Source organism: Sciurus carolinensis, chromosome 16, assembly GCF_902686445.1.
Source record: "Sciurus carolinensis chromosome 16, mSciCar1.2, whole genome shotgun sequence".
In the NCBI taxonomy this organism is placed as follows: domain Eukaryota; kingdom Metazoa; phylum Chordata; class Mammalia; order Rodentia; family Sciuridae; genus Sciurus; species Sciurus carolinensis.
This window is the reverse complement of record NC_062228.1, coordinates 39,777,405-39,798,041: the sequence shown is the minus strand read 5'-3', so window position 1 is coordinate 39,798,041 and position 20,637 is coordinate 39,777,405. Positions and strand designations below refer to the sequence as shown.

Genomic DNA, 20,637 nt, shown 5'->3' with positions numbered 1-20,637 from the left:
GTATGGCCAAGTTCTAATTAAACATATTCTCAGGGTGTTTGAAATGTGAAGGTGCCTCAGCATCGGGCACTAAGATGAAAGAAGCAAAAGACGTAGGGGATGTGAGCCAGAAAGCAGGATCTCTGGCCACAGGGCACCCGGCAGTACAGCCTCATTTCTGTTTCTGCATGCACAGATCCACAAGCCTGTCTCACTGTACCTGTGGTGGGATGCTGCCCTGTGTTCTGGGAGGTCACACACAGAACGAGCTGATCTTGTTCCATCTAAGGCAATCCAGTGAGGCTGGAAGAGTTCCTGGCTGGCATCCTGGGAAGAAGGGCATGTAACAGGTTATCAACTTTGCATGAGAATTGCTAAGATCCCTGCCGCTCTGACATTCTGATTATATATTTCGGTGTGTCCCTTTTCCTAGCTCTTGCCATACAATCTAACAACGTTCTAAATAATCATACTTCATTGTACTTTGTGAACTCAGGAATAAACTACAAGGTGACAGGATCTTGTTCTTGATAATATTATATAAACCCAGCCTGGCTCAACCAAGAGAAGCAGTATTGTAGCCTCATTTTAAAAATGAACAGAATTATACTTACCTATAGCTCCTTAGGAGGAGCAAATGACCTGCAATGGAATATTCTGTTTCCAATGAGTTCACAAGGTTAAGAGTTTAGAGATATCTCCTTAGAACTCTCACACCTTGGCACCCTGCATGGCACCTTCACTTTTTTACAAAGCACTTTCATACCTATTAGAACCTCTTTAGGAGCATGTAGAACTTGGCATTCATTGCTGGTGGGAATACAAAATGGAACAGCCACTTTAGAAAGCCATTTGGCAGCTTCCTATAGAGTCAAGCATACTCTCTCTGTATGACCCAGCCCTTGAGACCAGAGAGAAATGAAAACTTAGGTTCACACAAAACCTGTATATGCAGATACAGAGAACCCTTATTCACAACTACCTAAGCTGAAAACAACCCAAATGCCCTTTGACTGATGAATGGGTCAGCAGATTCTGGTACATTCATACAAAGGAATACTTTTTGGTAACAAGAAGAAATAGCTTGTTGATATGCACAGCATGGATAAACCTCACATGCATTATGCTGAGTGATAGAAACCAGACTCAAAAGGTTATATATTGTGTAATTTTATTTGTCACATCCTGAAAGATCCAAAACCATGGGGAAGAATAATCAGTGGCTCAAATCAGTGGTTCATTGGTTCCTGGCATGGGGGAGTGGGAACCAAGGGCAAATGGTGGGTAGTTTGACACAAAAGGGGAGCACAAGGAAATTTCTGAGGGGGGTGGGAAATGGATTATCCCCAGTCTTGATTACAGGGGTAGCTATATGACTTTTTTACATTTGTCATAACATAGAGAACTACACACCAAAAGAGTGAATTTGACTCTATGCAAATTAAAGAATAAATTAAAAAAAAAATCTACCAGGTTGATAGAAAATGTAGCAATGTTTGAGGTTTACTCTCCCTACACCGCCCCCACACTTCCAATATCCATTGTATCCCACCAGGAAGGCTCGGGAAGCTTGTCAGGGACTTGCATTCTTTCCCTGGTGGTGGCTACTGCTCCACAGAAGAGGACCCTAAAAACTAAAAGGAAGAACTTAGATTACATGGGCTGATGAAAAGCTTATTTAATTAGTTAATATTCTGGATGGGGACAAAGCAAGGAGTCCCACTTACCACCTGTGGTCATCTTGAAATCATGAGATGAAACACCCCAAGTATGAAATGATGCTAAAAAGAGGGAAAGTCAGAGGGTAAGAAAACTGGTTTAAATTGAGCCTGAATCTACCACCAGACAATATCTTTATGCCTGTGTGAGTAGGAGCCATATTGTTTGCAGGCTAAAGCATCCTAGTAAGGATAATCAGGGATCTCACTAAAATACTGCTTTTTTTCCTCTTTCCTCCCTTCCTCCCTCCCTCCCTCCCTCCCTTCCTTCCTTCCTTCCTTCTTTCTTTCCTTCCTTCCTTCCTTCCTTCCAATCCAGGGGCCCTTAACCACAGAGTCACATCCCCATCCCTTTTTCAAAAAACTCTTCATTTTGAGATAGGGTCTTGCTAAATTGCTTAGGGCCTCACCAATTGCTAAGGCTGGCTTTGAACTTGCGATCTTCCTGTCTCAGTCTCCCAAGCCTCTAGGATTACAGGCCTGTGCCATTACTGGCAACTGAAATATTTCTATATGAGTCAGTCCCAAACCAAGTTGAAACAAACCAGGTGATAATAAACTTCAGTGAAACAATATGAAACACATATTCAATGGAAAATGGGTAAAGGATATGAAAACATGACTCACCTGCTTATGACCAAAAACAAACAGGTGCTCAAATTTACTACTAATCATTAAAAGCAAATTAAACAGAAAGCAACCACAGCCATTAGATTAGGAAATAATTTTTAAAAAAAGAGAGAAAAAACAGTTAAAAATGCCATATGGTGATAAGGATATAGAACAATGGGAACATTTCAAAACAATTTGGAAAACAGTGTTGTAGATATGCATGCTGTATGACCAAGCAGTCCCACATGGCATATGTATCTGAGGAAATCTTCTACATGTGGCACGTTCACAGGGGCATTTTAAAAATAAGAGCTCAAAAACTGGAAATAAAAAAAAAAAAAAACCTAACATATTTTGAAAACGAACTAGCCACACACATCTCACAAACAATGCCAAGTAAAAAACAAGACAAAAATGATTCATCCAATGAGGTTTAATTTATGAACACACACAAGGATAAACTCAGTGTTAAAACCAAACAGCAAAGCAAGACGATGGTCATTCCAAACTTCAGGACAGAGGTGGCCTGAAGAGTGGGGATTGGCATTAGGAGGTGTCAGGGGGACTTTGGGTAATTGACTGCTGGTTATGCAGGTGTTGACCCTCTATCATTATTTAAAATCATATGTCTATGATTTACATAGTCTTCTATATTTATGTATCTCACACATAGAAACAGAAAATCAGAAACCAGGTTCCTGGAGTCAGGAATGTGCAACTAATGATTAGGTGATGAAGCCTTAGAGGCTTTGACTCCAAAGAGTCTATTCCAGTGAATCTATATTATGGCTGCAAGCCTTGGCTTCCCTTCATTACCATTTCCTGCAGTCAGAGACCTTTTAAAGGTGTTTGCTTTTAAGTAAAAGTTGCATCCTTTTAAAGGTATCCATTCTTTCTCATAAGTGTAATGAGTATTAATCTTACAAAGTGCCCCTACTGATTTATTACCTGGCTTAGATCAGATTTATTTTTTATATTCACATACACAGACTTAAGGTGAGCTCTCCTATTCAACTGCTCCTTATTTGCCTGGAAATCTTTCATCTGAAAAAAATCATCAGAGCCAGAAAATTTGGGAACTACCTCTTGAATAAGTGAAATGCATTCTGTAGGGTCTAAACATAAACTTTATGCAGTTTCCTTGTAGAAAATTCCTTCTTGCTCTTATTCAAGCCTATTAATTTGACTCTTATGAAATGTTAGGTTAGACAGTACTAAACCCTTTCTTAAAATATCAGATATATGTGTAACACATAATGAATTGATAAGTTTAGTGAAACTTATCATTCATGAGAAACAATTTTATATCCACTTTCCTGTAAAGAAATCATTCTGTGAGAATGCTTGAGAAGTTTATCTAGTTTCAAGTCTCCGTGAGCATGTGTGTGCGCAGGTGTGAACATATGCACACAACTCTATGTATACGTGCATACAGGTACAGAGCAAAATATGTATCCATATCATGTGTTTGTGTGTGTGGTTTGGATCCCATTAAATAATTCAGGATTTGGATGGAATTCGCCCTGATAGCTGAACAATTATGGGAACAGTTGCATCCTCAGAACAAAATGACCTTTTCAAGTTCCAAAACATTAAAGGTTAAAGAATGTTTGAAAGGAAGTTAATACTTTTAAAACATTGGGGAAATTACCATCCTCTCCAAGACCTGACCAAAATGAGAGGAAATGCCCATGGTTTTTATGAGTTTTTGCAGGGAGGTGTGACATGTTTCCTTGCCCTCATGGACTCAAAGTTGTGAACGAAACTACCTTTTTAGCACAGAGCGATGCCGGCTTGTGATGGGCCCAGCACAGGGGCCTTTGCAGGCAGGTTCCTAATTGCAATTTTGAAGTCACATTGCTTTCTCTCATGAGTAGCGATGGCAAAGAGAGCAAATCAATGTGTATGTCAGATTGTCCCAGCTTCTATTTTCCATCTGACCTGGATGGTGCAAATTCCAGTCACAACTAACAGGGAAAATAGAAATATCAGTGTGGCTCCTTACCATACCCCTTCCTCTAATGAGCTTACAGAAAGATCTGGAGGAACCCATCTTATCAGTCCTGCAAATGCCCATCTTCCCAGGAAGCCAGGATGCCTGGGCCCTGCCTCTACCAACTCTTTCCCCTGCCCCCCCCCCCTTTTTTTCTTTTGGCTCCATCTCAAGCACCAGATTGCATCCTGAGGTGTATCCAGTCTCACTCCTCTTGTAAGTCTTTGTTTTTGTCTTCAACCTGGCTTTAGGGAGTCACCAAGCATAGGACAACTAGTGTGCACTAAGCTTTCAACCAAGGCATCAACATACATCATCCTAGGTAAGCATCCCAGGTACACAACCCAGGTAAGCCTCTTTCCTGGTAAGACTCTGAGAAGTATCTTCTACCCAGATTTGCCCACTGACACACTTAGTACAACAGTGCCTTTTTCAAATCCTGGTCTGACCCAAAGCTCCCAGCATGTAGCAACAGGTAGCAAATATTTCAAAAGGCATCTTCAACTTTGATCAACTCCTTCCTCACTGAATCCATGCTAGGCATTTCAGATGGAGAAAGCTGTCCTGATTGAGAGATGGCGGAGATGAGGTACAAAAGGTGGGGGAAACTTGCTCAAAGTTACCTGGCAAGTTATGACCACACACCCAGGCCTTCCACCACCACAGTCAAAGCTTGCATTCACCTGCAATGTACAGCTGCACACCACACATGAACATGCAGAGCAGACCCACTGTGTGCATGATTCTTCTGTGCTGCTCATTGGTACCTACCAAGAGAAACTACCTTGTTTCACCTCTACATTGCTTCATATCTCATTTCTTCCCTAATTCATTATGCATAGTTCAGTTGAGGTAGGGCAGGGTGCTGGGCTGAATGACCAACCAGTTCTATTTTCCCATCTAGCTTCTTGTCTCTTCATATGCCCTAAGTACAAAAGGGGAAGAAGGAGCAAGCACAATGGCATTTCTGATTTATGGACCTGCTTGACAAATTTCACTACTAGTGGAGGATTCTGACCCATTTGCAAGTCTTATCTTTCCTGGTCAACAAGTGTAGCCTGAGGAAGAGAGAAAGAGGGTTTGTGGATTTCCAAGAAGGCTTTCTGCACATAATGTATATCCACGCAGTTGGATAGGAAGGGGCTTCCTCCCTTCACAAGTCTTTTCCTAATAGGAATCCTAGTCCCAGGCACTCAAGCAGTCTGCAGATGAAGATTCTTTGAGGAAGCAGGGAGGCCCCTTTGCTACTAAACCTGTCTCTGCCATCAGCTATTCTCCCAGTGCCTTCCCAATAAGCCTAGGCCCAAAACCTCTCCAAAAAACCCTTAATGATGCAAAAAGGCTTGCTATGAATTAAATCCCCTAACTGGGCACACTTCTTCAAAGTTACTGATAATCAAAAGAGAAAATAATTCTCTCTCAAATTTGTATCAATATCTACGATTTTTGCTATGCATATAGTTATTGAGCTAGCCTGGGGCCAGGTTCTGGGTTCTGAGAGGCCTGGGTCTCTCTGGTTAACAGGCAGGGAGGACAGCTGCAGATGACTCACTTATGCAAGCATGTCTGGGGAAGAACTGCTTAGAAGGGACTCAGACCACTACCTAAAGACCCTTTTGGCTGGAAAGTAGGGTAGGGATCATGCACTCTCCCAGGTAACTGGGATCCAACTCTAAGTATTGCTGAGATGGGAAAGAAATAAGGTGCTCACCAGTCCACAGCAGAGAAAGTGAGAGACAACTGTACTTCTAAAAGCTTCATTTAAAAAAATTAGACTGGGATGGGTGAAGGGGTGGGAGGAGGGAAGAGATGCTCAGCAGTGAAGCAATATCCACTGGTCCTTGGATCCACTGCAAAATTGCCTCCAGGTTAGGAGGCCAGCTTGCCAGGTCCCTGTGGAGTGGAGTTCTGGGCAGCACCATCCACAGCCAGTTCCCTTGATGTGTTCTTGCACATCCCTCCTGGCTGGGTTTCTGCATTCTAACCAGCACGTATGCTTGTGCACACTCTGTGCACACACGTGTAGGGGCTGCCTTTAGGCCTCTGTGTTTCCTCCAAGAGTAATTTGCCAGGGGAGAAGATCTACTTATGAGGCTCAGGGTCAGCAGCCTAGCACTGCCTGCTCTGGTGTTTTCCAGGGGTTACATTTTGCTGCTCCAGGTCCTGTGCAGCTTCTCCACAGTCCCAAACAAGTTCAGAGCTGAGGTGCAAGGCCTGCAGGTGTGCAAGCCTTCACTCAGGGCAAGTTGGATGTTTCTGCTCCAGAATTTCAAGGGGCTTGGGGGAGACCTGTTGTGGTCTAGAATGGGCAAGGGTCTTGTCATGAAGCTAAGTCAACACAGCAAACACACTGTGTTTTAACTTAAATGCTAGTTTTATTCTGGGATCTTAGATAAGGGCACTTTGGGGAATCTAAGTTCCTTCCTAGGGTCACCACCTGCTTTTGCAATCCATCAACACATTTAAATGCAAGATATATACAGAAAACCTAAAGCACAGCTAGGTCCCTAGGCCAGCCCCAAATCCTCCTGGAGCCCCACAGCACCCTAGCCTGCCACCTCCTAGTCCCAAATTCCCCCCTATCGTCTTGGTCTTGTACCTCGGGTAAGAGCGGCCGCCCGCGCTGTCCCTCCTCTAGAGGGCGCTGATGGAGAGGTGGTAAGGCCAGCTCCCACCGCCCGCTCAAAAGGGGAGCCCTAGGGACTCCACCCCTACCCAACCCCGGGCCTAATTTGAATATTTCATTGGCTGCCGCCAGTCTGGTCAATTTATCATGCAAATGCGGATGCCCTCAGCGCCAGAGAGGAGCCACCGCCCGCGCTGGAGAACGGCGCCCGATTGGTGGCCGAGACAGCGGCATTTGTAATATTTTTCTTTGGGCATTAGAGTCATTTACCAATGCCATCACCGCAACTCCAGGCACTGAATCACCAGCCATTTAAAGGGTTTTATTGGCAGCTTTGAAACTTCTTAACATGTTCTTTTATTTTAAACTAAGTGTCAATCCATTTTAGACCGCCCTCCCCCACACACACCTAAAAACTACAAACTACTTTGGTCCCTCACAATTTGTGCACGGGGTGATCGCCCCTGCCTCAACTCGACCTGTTTGCGACCAGCACTTGGCAGTCAAAAAAATCTTTGACCTATGAAGGTCGAGGAGGAACTGGTAGAATAGAGAACAGAACACGAAAACAGGAGGAGGAAGGAAGAAAGAGGGTGAAAGACGCAGGGGGAAAGAAGATGTGGCAGACAGACGAGGACGCAAGGCAGAATTCAGGGCTTCTCTGCAGAGGGGGTAAATCTTAGGGTTATAAGAGCCCCCGATCAGAGATACCTACATGCCATGTAAAGTGACCCTTGGGGCCACTTGTCCCCAACAATCTTGGCCCTTCTATTGTCCAAATACATGTGTTATTCATCAAGTTTCAAAAATAAAAAATGAAAAAGAACGAAGCCCCTTGTACCTCTCTCGTGTAACCGGCCCTGTTGAGAGTTATGCTTAGTCTTCCCCGTTTGGAAATTTGGGAACAAACACAAAATCATAATGTATAAATCAGAAAAGAGGAGGGAAGTAAGAAAAGAGCACAGGGAAACAAATTCTTTCTGCTCTTGAAAATTCCCTGGCCAGTTAATGAGGTCACCAGGCGCAAAAAGCTGGACGGTCTGGTTAGAAAAGACCGGTGGTTTCATTTCTGGGACCTTCTCTTCCTTCAGGGTTCCTGCATTCGGAGAGCAGGGTTTCAAACCGGCGTCGGGTTGCCCATGCCTCGACTCAGATACCCGCTGGTGCCTGGCAGTTCACGTAACCGCGCGGGAAGCGGTGGGCATTTCTGCGTTCCCACTAGCAAAGAGCTACTCGCTCCTGGCCAGGGGTGAGTCCCACCGCGGCTGCAGCTGTCTCTAATGTAGGTTTTGTTTGTCTTTTAAACTCTTCACAAATAGTTTCCAAATATCCATTCCGGGTGGAGGGCACATAACGTTACAGCGAGGAATTCCGGAAATTCCCCTTGCAACCTACGTCTACACGTGGGACTTCATAAAAGGATAATTCCCCCGTAATCGCGCCCTCCAATCTGGGTTTAATGTACCGCTGTCCTCTCTGGACCGAAATACAGAGATTATCTATTTTCTTTAATATTCAACCGCCTTTAAAAAGTTTTTTTTTTTTTTTTTTAAAGTTCGGTAAATGACAGAACGAAAGAGTATTACGGAAGAAAAAGGAGCTATTTGAAGATGCGCCACTGAGAGCACAGGAAAGTCGGGGGAAGGAGGGGCGGGAGAAGGAAATTGCCAGCCTGTCTTGGGAAACCCGAGAAAGTGAACGCTACCAATCACCCAACCGGAGAGTGGGTGTCCAGGCGACCCGTTTCTCCCCCGCCCCCACCCCAGCGGTAATCCTCCTTCCTCTCTCTGCTAGGTGTATAGTTTAGATTTAAAAAAAAAGAAAAACGTTTTTAACTGCCTGGAAGTCCGGAAGCGGGGGGCGGGGGAGGTTGGGAAAATGAGGCATCCGGGAGGGGTACTTGAGGGCCCTGGCTTCCGCGGGGGCTCGACCGCTCCAGCTTCCAACCAAAGTTCTCTGGGGTCTAGACGCCCAGGAGTTCCCCACCGGCTGGAGATCCAGCTTCCGCCCAGAAGAACGCGGGCATCAAGGCTGCCCCAGAAGATTGCAGGCCTTTTTGCTTTTGAGTTGAGTTGGTCCTAGCGAAAAACGGGCGTGCATCGGGCTTGTCCGCAAAATTGGGACTTACCCCGGTGCCCTGCATCACAAGAAATTTACAAAGTAGGAAGCGGGGACCAGGAGGGGGAGGGCTGGGCGTGTATGTGGGTGTGCGCGCGCGCAAGAGTACTTTTGTTTTGGGGGTGGGGGACACACTTCACACCCCCAAACCAATTCTTGACTTTGGGCGGAGATAAACCCCCTACTTTTCAACGAAGATTACCCCCCACCTCCGGAGCGCCTGAAGCATCTCTCCAGAGGCCCCAAACAAAAGTGGCATTAATATACCGCTCCGATTTTCGAAGGTTTATTTCACGTCAAAACTGTAAAAGTTCTTGGGAGAATTTACAGACAAAACATCTGGTTCGTTAAAACAAAGCTACCGGGAAAAAAGAAACAAACTTCGCTGCTGTGTAAATGCACTTTTAGCAAACAATTTACCGCCTGGAGAGGGCCTGGCCCCAGGGTATGAATCTTTCGGGTTTTGGCAGGGGCTGAGGTCCCCATAAGGAACTCAATTCCTAGTTGAGGTTTACAAGTGGCAGGCTTCCCTGCACCCAGGGCACTTCCTCGCCACTGCCAGGTCCAGACTGCGGTGTGGGGAGGACTGAAGAAAGGGGACCATCCAGGAGGCAGCGTACCAGTTGCACCTGGTACCTCCTCCCCTGGCGTTGCTTCGTCCTGAGTTCTCCAAAGGCCCACTCTCTGGCCAGGCGCTCTCGCATCTTGAAGCCGGGTGCAGGCTTCCGAGGTGGACTACCCAAACTCCCTTGCCCCTCCAGGTGGCCCACGCCTCCCTCAAGACACCAGGAAACCCTCTCCATGGTCAGAGCTTAGGCCCTGGGTGACTAGGACTGGAGCCTGCCCTGGAATGGCAGCGTCTAGGACTCCTTTCCTTTGAGTCTTTCCCCTAGGTGGTCACCCCAATGACGACACACCTCGGTCTTCCTCGGGTCAGGAAAGCTGTCACCCATTGCCCTCAGTCTCCACGTTGGACATAACCTCGGCTGCCTCCCGGCGGTAGCCCAGCTGCTTCTTCCTAGCACGGGCTTCCAGATTCCAGCAGGATGTACTGCAGCTCAGGACCCCTGCCTCTCCACTGCACACCTGTTCCAAGCCACGCCTGCGTTTGACTGTTTTCCCCCTCGGGAACTCGTCCAGGTGGGTGTCGAGTTGGCCAAGGTCACAACGCTCTTGGTGTGGTTTAGACCATTAAGATAGGACCAAGGAACGGGGTCCAAGACTCCTCAAGTTCAAAAACCTGGAGTCGGACTTCTAACCCCTGACCTATAGAAGTCGAATTGAGAGTTTTTCTGTAGAACACTGCTCAGCGCCCAGACAGCAGAGGACCAGCCGGCTTCCATTGGGCCTGAGCTGCAATCTGGGGGGTAAGAATTGCCTTCAGGGCCCCTGGGAATGATTTGGGTTTACGACATGACTACTCAGTTTCAGGGGGAGCCACTTGACCGCTTTGTGAGCCACCAGTTTCCCCTATGAGTGTTCACCACTGGATGTTTCTCTGTGAGTCGTCCTACTACCCCTCAGTCCAGTTTTCCTTCTTCAGTTTTTAGGGATTAAGAAAAAAATCATTCACAGAAACGTGGCATCTATCAGAGATGAGGGCATTTGGCTTAAATGTTTACTATCCAGCATGCCTCGAGCAGATAAGAAGATACGAAGTTACCTGGTGCTTGTTGTTTTTGGAAGACACCTCCAACTCTTTGAAGAGTAGGGTAAAAAGATTTCTACATGGTGCATCTTCCATAGAATTATAGCTCCTCCGCAGGGCGAAGACTTTTCTGCCCTCTGTCCAGCATAAAAACAGCTGGACCACTGAATGTGGTTATGCGGAGCCTGCACCCCAAAGCACAGGTAGTCTCTCCTTTCAGAAGGAAGGAACCCCAGCCAGCGCTGCTGCAGCTTCTCTGGCCTCCTCTGGACTTGAACAGACCTCTGCATTCACTGAAAAGTGGCTCTTTTTCCCTGCTAACTTGCCAGTTGCGGTGTGAACAGCTGCACTGGGTTTTCCCCTCTTCGCAGTCGATTAAAGGGGACAGAATTCACCAGGCACCCAGAAAGAAATATTTGCAGTACGAATGAAGTCAGGTAAAATGCCTGGTACAGCTTCCCAGCAAATGTCCGAGGAATAAGTCCCATATACATCCTATCCCTGAAGTTTTTAAGTAGAGGACAAGAGTCCTTTGGACAGGTCGGACAGATCAAAGACACATGTGCATATTTACCTTCAGGACAGTTGTGGAGGGAGAAGGAAGCAAGAGGCAATAATTGGGAGAACATGCAACCACAGCCAAGGTCAGCACTCTGGGAGAATGGACACCAGGCACTGTCCACAAAGCTCGGGTTTCTCAGACATATGGCCCTGCCTGGTCTACCTCTAAATAACATGTGGATTACAGACTTACTGCCACCCAGACATCAGTTTTTCCTAAATTGAGTCCTCAGCTTTCCCTGGGATTCCCCTCCCTTTTTTTTTTTTTTAAAACCCTCTCCAATTCCTCCTTGTCAGGCCTTGTGGTGCAGCTGCCAAACAGGACCAGCAAAGTTTTATACTGAGATCTCCTAGCTAAGACCTTCTGGCGAATTGGCGACCCAGCATCTGTCCAATTAAAGCGGGTTTAAGCCCCTACATTCAAAGAGTTTCTGGGTCTATGCTGTGGTTGCCACGGATTTGGAAGCTCTCCTCTTCTCTTTCAGCCACACCCAGCCACATAAAAAGGGCAGAGAACCTAGACGAATAAGAGGACTAGGTCGACACTGCCCCCTTTTCATCTGTCCCATCCCTACAATGGTCTGAAAAGCTGTTCACGTGTTTGGGCCCCCAGATTACCGGGGTCGGGTGCAGGTGGTTAAAAAAACTCAGTAGAGATCAGGGATCCAGCCTACACCGCCGAGCCGGGCCGAATCTCTGTTTGCTTGTCCCGGCAAGGCAGTGCGGTCGCGGTGTGCACTCCGCATAGCCCGTGTTGTGCGTGACGGGCTGTCGCTGCAATATGCAGCCCATTGACACTGATGGATGCGCCAATGGTTGGACAGACAGATGTTAGGGCGGATCGCACAGCGCGAGGCGCCTGAGCGGGGGAGGGCCAGCCACCGATCTATCCGCGGCTGTGGCGAGCAACGCGGAGACCCTAGTTCAGGCCGAGGCCCGCGAGGGGGCGGGGGGGGGGTAGAGGTTGGAAGAGCAGCGAGGGGTAGGAAAGGAGGAGGGAAACATCAGCAGGGCGAACTCCCTGCCCTCACTGAGCGGCGCCCAGCGATGTGCGCACGCCGCTACCGGTGCGCCTAAGTGGGCGCTTGGCGCTTCGAAGGTGAGCCGGAGGCCGGAGGCCGGCGGGAGCTGACCTAGAGCGGCGCCAACCCTCCTTGCAGGCAAGAAGCGCACAGCGCGGCCACCAGAACCCTGAGGCCGCCGGCGGCGACTGCCGACTCACCGTTCCCTCGCTCGCAAGAAGCATTTCACACCCCCATCTCCCAGGCCTGGAGGGGTCGCGGTTTCGGCCTCTGCGGCCGCAGCCACCACACGCGCACGGCGTCCCCACCCACGAGTACGCCACACGCCACCAACCCCAAAGCCCTGCCGCAACCCGCCTCTGGCTCCCGGCCCCTCCCGGGGTCCGCACCCCACAACTCCAAGCGCTTTTGCGAGCGCCAAGGCGCTGGAGGCGGCTTTATAGCCCGAGAAGACGGCGGCGGCGGCACATCTGCATTCAGGGAGGCGTCTGGACCGAGCCCAAGCCCGCAGCCTGGGGGCGAGCAGAGACTTTTTGATCTTACCGTCAGGGTGAGATCACGGTCTCCTTGTCTAAAAGAAAAGAAAGGATGCTGTGAACTTTTAAAACAAACTTGCAAAAACAATCACAAAGAAACATAAAAAGGAGACAGGGCGTAAGAAGGGGAGGGAAGGCTTAAAAAAGAGAGAAACATTAAAAAAAAAAAAAAAAGAAGAAGAAGAAGGAAGAAGCTGGGATTTGCAGCTCCCGAAGCGCTCAGCCAGTCCCGGGTCGCAGGGCGCCGGCCCTCGCCGGGACTATCGACCCCGGGGCCCGCAAGGGCCAAGCCCCCAGCTGACACGCCCAGGCGTAGTGCTGCCTCGGGGACAGTGGGCTTGGCGACTGCCCCCGCTTGAGCCGCCCGGGAGCGCCCGGAGCTGGCCCCGCCGCGGCCGCCCCATTCCCGGCCCGAGAGCTGGCCCAGGGAGACGCAATCGAGCTCGCAGCGCATCGATGCGCCGCCGCCCGCGCCGCTCGGGCTCCGGCTCCCGCTCCGCCGCCGCCGCCGCCGCCGCCGCCCGAGGGTCGCCCGCATGAGCTTCAGCCCACCCGCGCCCTCCACGCCGCCCGTAAGTGAGCCCGCTTCGCCCTGCTACCAACGCAGCCCTACCAGCTCCTCCTCCCCGCGGTCGCCGGGCCCGGCCCGCCCGGAGCCCCAGCGACCCCAGTCACCCAATCAATAATCAATTCCCTTCATCCAGAACTGCCGGCAGGCCGGGCGCGGCTGGGTGGCCCCCTCTCAGAGGCGCCCTGGGGCGGGGGATGGGCAAGGGAGCGAGTTTGTTCTCCCGCCTCTGTCCCGCCCTGGGATCCGCCGGCGCCGTGGGTGGGGGGCGCGGCCCGGCGTCCAAGGGGGCGAGAGGCGGGGTGGAAGGCCGGTGATCCTCCAAAAGTCAGCAGAGGAAACTTGGAGGTACCCCCTCCCACCCTGACCCCCGTGACGGGCCAGGGAAAGTTTGCCTGGGGAAAAAAATAGGGGGAAGTGGCAGCGGCGGGTCCCAGGGGAGGAGCCCGGGTGGTGTGGGGCCTGAGGGCGGCCCCCACCCACTCCGGCCCGCACCCGCCTCTTCCCTCGAGGACGCCAGCGCCCGCCTTCGGGCCCTGGCATTTTCGGGGGGCGCGAGCCCGCGCCCAAGAACCTTTCTGTGGGTTTCGGACGCGGTGGGTGGAGAGGAGAGCGCGCCGGGCGGAGCAGCTGGGGGTAGCCAGGGGGCGGCCAGGGTGGAGAAGAGGGGTGGGCGGGGGTAGCGAGCGACCCGGGACGGGCTCGGCGGGGCTGGCGCCGCGCCCTTGTGTGTGCGCACGGGGCGGAGGCGGAGGGGCGGCACCCGGTCCCTGGACTGGGTGGGGGTCCTAGGCAGGCTTAAGGCTGGGGGCGGGGGCGCGGCGCCCCCGCGGGCAAGCGAGTGACACGATCATCTCCTTTTCCTTTAAGCTTGCCTGTTGCCGACGCCGCCGCTCCAGCCGCGCCGCGGGCAGAAGACTGGACCGCCGAGCCCCGGGCCGCGGCGGCGGCTGCGCGCCCCCCCGGATGCCGTGACCCCCTGCCCGGGGGCGGGGGCCGGGGCAGGACCGGCCGGGGCCGCTCCCGCGCTCCTCCTCCCACCCCTCTGCCCGCCTTCTCCCCCTTTCCCCGCCCCCCAGCCCCGAACCCCGCGCACCTCGTCTGGGGACGGGGCGGGGGGGGCAGGGCCCGCTCCTCCCCGCCCCCTCCTCCTCCGGCCTCTGGAGCGATTTGTCAAACTTCCCATTCCGCCGGCAGCGCGGTCCTCCTCCTCCTCCTCCTCCTCCTCCACCACCACCTCCTCCTCTGCCTCCTCCTCCCCCCGTGCTCCTCCCTCCCGCGCCTCCCTCGCCCGCCCTCCTTCTTCCCTCCGCACGTTCGGGGATCGCGGCGGAGCGCGGCGAGGGGGGGACGCGGAGAGCCGGGGCGCAGCAGCATCCTGCGGGCGGCCGCTCTCCGGGGGGGAGGCTGAGAGCAGGCCCGCCTCGCCCCCCCCGCGGGCCCGCCGCCCCTCCCTCCCTCTCCTCAGCCCGGCAGCGGCGGCGGCGGCGGCGGCGGCAGTGGCAGTCGCGGGAGAAGCATCATGCCGAGGAGGAAGCAGCAGGCGCCCCGGCGCGCAGCAGGTACGAGCCGCTTCCCCTTCCTCCTCTTCCTCTCCTCGCCAGGCGCCTTTGGCCGCCGGCAGCCCCGCTCCTCGCTTCACTCCTTGTCGCTCTTCCACTGCCAGCGCAGAGTAACTCCCGGCGCCCGGCTTGCTTGCTGCTTTTCTCTTTGGGTGCGTGCGTCCGCCTCGGATACCCGGCGCCCCCCGGATGCCCCGCTGCGCTCTGCCCCCCTTCCCGCTCGCATCCACTTCGGGACCGCGCTCCGGGCGAACTGAGCGGAGACGGGTCCGCGCCTCCCCCGTCTCTGGCTGCAGAACGGATGGGAAGGAGCCCTGGTCTGTCGCTTTCCGTGGGGGGCGGGCGGGGTCACCTGAGTTCCCTGGGACACCTTCCGTGTCCTCCCGCGGCGGGCCGGCTGGGGACTGCTCGGTGTCTGCCAAAAGACACTGCGAGCGAGTGAGCGAGCGGGTCTCTTTGGCTACCTTACTGCTAATTCGATTGATTCTTCGTTTATTGGGCCCAAATCCGGCACAGCGGTGGAAAACCAGAGCGCACAGGGTCTGGGTATTGTCAGATGACTGTCAAGTCAGTATTCAATGCTGGCATTTCCTCCACTCCCGTTTGTGTCCCTTTACCCCCCCGCCCCCACTGTTTCTCCTACCCGCATCTCAGAACTCTTAGTTTTGGGACGTGTTTGAGTACTACCCCCCCCCCTTTTTTTTTTTTTTTTTTTTTTTTTTTTTTTTGCCAGGAGTATTAACTCCTGTTAAGACAACTGATTTTTCTTTTCTGGAAAAAAGCATCATTGAAAACAAAACAAACCCCACACACTTAACATTATTTTGCAATAATGTTGGTCGGGGCATGTTGCCTGGAAGAAGGGTTTCTGGCCCTTTGCCACCCTTGATTTGATGACTGATTGATCGCCCGTCATGCTGCTGCCTTTGATCTATTCATTCCCAATAAACATCAATAAATCACTTGGAATAGTGAGGCCAAGCTCTGTGACGTCAGGAGGGCCCTGTCAGTGCAACTTCAGGGATTTGGGGGCGGATTGCGAGAAGACCACATATGGACGTGATGTATTTTGATATGAGTAACACTCTGATGTGCAGTGGTTCAGATGCTGCCTGAAGGGGAAGGTTACCTAGGGGTTCACTTCTTTTCTTTCTTTTCACTTCTCTTGACGGAAGAGGGGAAGGTGGAGAGAAGGGTCAAGGCATAGGTGCCCTGAGTGCTGGTGGTACTCATAGTGGTGATGGTGATGGTGATTTCCATCAGGCCATCGAGCACAGCCACTGGAGCTCCCACATTGGCTGCACTCAGGACTCTAGTTTCTTCACACAGGGTCACAGAGAGGAAAGGATGTTTTTTCTTCTCCCAAAAATGTGCTTGCCTGTCAATGTCTTAAGAAAACCTTAGGGGAAAACAGAGTTGGTTTGGTGCATATAATGCAGGTTTTGCTTTCTGTCCTCAGTGTTGCCCAAATTTAGAAAGTTTGAAAATTCCAGTAGTGCTTATAGGGAAAGTGCGACTTCCCAGCTCACCTCACTGATGCTTCTTGCTCATCCCACCTTCTACTTTAAATTCCAAGCTCAAGCAATGAGCTTATCTACCCAAAATAAACTCTAAAACTTTGGAGGAATCCTTCACAAAGTTGGGTAGTAGGAATGTCTTGGGCTTCTTCCAGTTTTTGAGATTTTTTTTTCTTTCCTTTTGGATACACATTTTAAGGTATCTGAGTGCCTCAATCAAATGAACCATATGTGACTACATCTTCACATTTGGTTTTGAACTCCCTGCAGTTCATCTTTTTGGTTCCACACTGCCCATCCAAGACTTCTTATCTGATAACTTTCTTCTGAGATTATTAGAGAAGGGGAGAACGTACTATTGTTTTTATTTTGATTTTTTTTTTTCAAAGCAACCTGTTCACTAACCTTTTTGCACCTTTTTAAAAAGCCAGCCAGGAAATCTCAGGTCAGTTAAGAAAAATTCATTATATAAAAACTTGACTGCACGACTAATAGGAGATGGAAGAATGGTTTTGCTCTATCAAAATGACCCGTCAAAACGACTTTGTTTCATATTTGATTTAATTGTCTCTCTCCTGACAGGCACATTCATCAATAGCTTAATGGTCAATCAGAAGTTGGCAGCGTGAGTGGTTTCTTTCTTTCCCATACCCTGGTTTTGGATTTACTTTATCAGAATGCCTCTGCCTAATGGACGTGTGGAGGAGGGGGTGGAGAATGACTGAAGGGCTACTTATTTAAGAAGAGTGGAGAGGAAAAAAAAAAACCCTTCCACATTAGGCTGGCGATAAGTATGCACAGGCCAATAAGTGAACTATGTGAGTTTTTTTGTTGTTGTTGTTGTTTGCTTGTTTGGATGGACGAGAAACTTCCCGTTTTTTTCCCTCCTTTTTCAGTTCTCACAGCTGCAAGTTATAAGGTTCATGCCTGCTTTTGTGGCATACTGGGAGTGATGACAAATTGATTGCTTTGTACTGATAGAGAGTGGGAAAAAGAAAGATGTCTGCTGATTGGTAACTGGAAATCCAGTCCCCAGCAACCTTGAGAATACTCGAGAATTTTTTTCCCCCTCCAAACTGAAAGGTCCGCTCAGCCATAAAAAAAGAAAAGTTGTTTTGCCAGCTTCATTAGTGTTCACCTAATTAGCTGTAAACCTGATGGATTCCTGACAGCTTTAATGATTGGAGATGACAAGCTCGACGCAGTGTCATCCAGCAGAATTAGGTTTGCAGCTAGTTTGATGTAATCAAGTTGATATTACACAGTCCTGGCTGCCTTTAGTTGTGCATTAACTCAATTTTCTGCTGCAGGTGACAAATGGGCTTTGGTACCTGGATAATCATGTCATAGGAATTAGGGCCCTTTTAATGGTCTGGGGTAGAATAACAACCACAAAGGGCTGAGAGCTGGGTAGAGCTTGCAGACATAGCACACAGGTGCACACAATCTTTATATTTAGGCCAAATGTAACACGGCTCTCTGGAAGGCCGAAGCAGGCTCCCAAGAATCCCTGAAAAGATGTATTTCTGTAATTTGGTTTTTTTTTTTTTTTAAATAGAAATTATGCAAAACCTATTGTCTTTTCTCAGAGAGAGAGAGAGAGAGAGAGAGAGAGAGAGAGAGATTTCTTTACCTGCAGAGGAGAAACCTGGACAGGAGTTTCCTTTCTTCAGGCATGTAATTTCAAAGGGCAGTACATTTGTGCTGGGTAGATGTTCCTGCCTGTAGAAGCACAGAGAAGCAGGGTTAGCAAAGGCCAGTGTCCTTTGGGCAAAATGACCATATTTTTGCTTAAAATATGATCCTCTCCTATTTGTAGTATTTATCTTTAAATAAGTATTTTCTAAAAATGCCAGAAACAAATTTAGAGTCATACCTAGTAGCAGATAATATTTTATTCATTTGTGTACATTTTCTGGAGGAAACGTGAAATCATAGCAGGTCATTGCCTGCATTAAAAAAAAAAAAAATTCTCAAGGAACCACAACTTGGCACTGGCCGTTCCAGTCTTTTTCATTGAGAAGGAGAAATCTGTGGAGTTCTTAGGTGGTGACATCGTGAGGGGAAATCTTCAAATATGTTGACTTTCATAAAAGGGACTTGGACCTGCTTAGGATCTGCCGGTATCAGAACACTGCAGGTCCCCTGGGATATGCAGAGGGGGTTTCCACATTGCCATTGCTGTGCCTCAGAGATGGCCCACCTGGCAGTGCCCAGACCCTGCTGTCCCAATCTGGGTCTCCTTTAGAAAGGAGCTTTTTCCTTTTCCCTTGGAAGCCCCTGGAGCATTCAGGAGTGCATTTCAGCATCAGCCTTGGGATTTATTTGCTCTCAGACCCACCACATATTTCTCCTTTGGACAGGTAGTCTTCTCTGTAGCAAGGTAGCAAAATGACTGGCTTTGACTGATCTGTGACACGCACCCCCCCATTTCCTCTGAAATGAACAGAGCAATGCAGATTTTAAAAAGGAAAATCAAAAAGAGGAAGGCAAAAAACAAAGGGGCTAGGAGGCGGGGATAATCCCGCGGCCTTCCACATGGGGAAGAGAATCTTCCAGAATCAGCTGCTGTGCCCCCATTATCTTGACAACTGTCAGTGAGGGCTTCAGTGCTCTCCAGGGCCACACTTGATTGTGAGCGGTTGATGTTGTCATTTTGTTCTCAGTTTTGCCTTGAGCGCGCTCATAAACGGGAGTGAGATAGTCAATAACTGATGTATCAGCAGTTATTCCCCAAATTGCCTCACAAGTCTGCATTTTCCCTCTTTTTCACTAAAGATTGTTTTGTAAAGTGATTAGAATGAAAGGTGACTGTTCAGGGCCATGGGAAATGCCGTGAAACCCAGGTGAGTTCATGGAATTAAAACCGGTCCTTCACCCCCGCCCTCCACATCTGGGATTTCTGGAAGGAGAAGGATCACCTTGAGGGCACAGTGCCTGGGCCCTTTGGGGTGCTTCCCTCTTTCATGAGTCATGACCAGGTGAGGCCAGGGCAAGGGCTGCAGCACAGGCGGGAATGCAGAGGAGTTGGAAGTCTCTGATCCTGGTGTACCATAGCACGTTCAATCCAGTAACGCCAGCAGGTCAGTTACTCCAAGTGCTGCTCAGTGAGTCTTGCTGACCCATTTCTACTCCTGCCTGTCACTGGACAACTGTAGAAATAGATTTGGTCTTGTAGTAAAATAGTAATAATAATAAGAATTAAAAAGTAAGGCATGTTAGTCTGTGCTTCTATGTTAGCATGCAGATCAGTTAAATAGATCAGTCTTAGAAATAGGGTGTTTTTTAACACCTCTCAAGCATCACCCCACAGTCCATGGGGGGAGAAAGGACAGAATAGAACAGTGGTGTCATTTACCCAAAACACTCTCAGGTGTTCACTCTGTGTGTGTGTGTGTGTGTGTGTGTGTGTGTGTGTTTTAGTTATACTCCAAATTGTGGTTTCTCTGTCTGAAGTTAAAAATGAAAGGTGAATACAATATATTGTATTTGGTAACAATGATATGGACTGGTACATCCAGACAGATAATGTGCAGTTGTAATTAGACTCAATAGACAGGCAGTCATTTTTAAATTCTTTGACACATGCATAAAATAGTCATATAATAAGATAAGATGACAATTTTATGTTAGGTTGATAAAGTGTCCTGATACATGCATTTAAATGTCTGTAAGCCTTTTTAAAAAAATCCAGACAGATTAATTCTAGTTTCCAGTATTTGCAGTTAGTCATTAAATTAATTTTTAAATCCTACTAAACAATAGCTATGAATATTTTTTTTTCTCCCTTTCTGAATTTTTTTTTTCCTTGCTGAATTGTAAGGAATGGATATGTAGACTTGGTAGCTTTCCTACATTTTGCAACATTTGTAAAAATTTACGTTAGATGTGGACTTAAAAATTTAGGTCACTGTTCGTGACTAGCATAATGCTGTGCATTTTTGGAAATATTTTTTTAAAAGACAATAATAGGATGTAATCTGCTTCTGATCTCTGACTGAACAATTGACATACTCCAGGTTTAGGAATCTTTATTAGAAAGATTACTTAGTGTCCTTGACCAAATATTGAATATTTTATAAGCCCCATTTAAAAAAGAAGACATTTCTAGTACATATACTTGGTTTGATCAGCGTTTAGATTCTTGGGTTTAATTACTTCCAATTCTGTAAATTAT

At 49.1% G+C, this 20,637-nt stretch overlaps 1 protein-coding gene and 1 long non-coding RNA gene across 6 annotated transcripts in view; one reads left to right on the top strand and one right to left on the bottom strand.

The window, feature by feature from the left end:
- Positions 1-1,009: 1,009 nt before the first annotated feature.
- On the bottom strand, positions 1,010-12,960 carry LOC124966802 (uncharacterized). Its single transcript, XR_007105407.1, has 3 exons — positions 12,821-12,960; positions 1,707-1,760; positions 1,010-1,613 (listed from the first exon to the last, which is right to left on the bottom strand). It is a non-coding gene; the product is annotated as an uncharacterized LOC124966802 (long non-coding RNA).
- Positions 12,961-13,317: 357 nt separating this feature from the next.
- The window catches only part of Tshz3 (teashirt zinc finger homeobox 3), a 70,033-nt gene continuing 62,713 nt past the window's right edge, over positions 13,318-20,637 (top strand). For 2 of the 5 annotated variants that reach the window (XM_047528507.1, XM_047528512.1), the window contains exons 1-2: positions 13,905-14,017; positions 14,252-14,943. In XM_047528507.1, coding sequence (XP_047384463.1) covers positions 14,904-14,943 — 40 coding nt within the window. In that variant the 5' untranslated portion in view covers positions 13,905-14,017; positions 14,252-14,903. Of the gene's footprint in view, positions 13,386-13,658; positions 13,730-13,880; positions 14,018-14,251; positions 14,944-20,637 lie in introns of those variants that run through there. The other 3 variants (XM_047528508.1, XM_047528510.1, XM_047528509.1) reach the window with 3 other exon arrangements.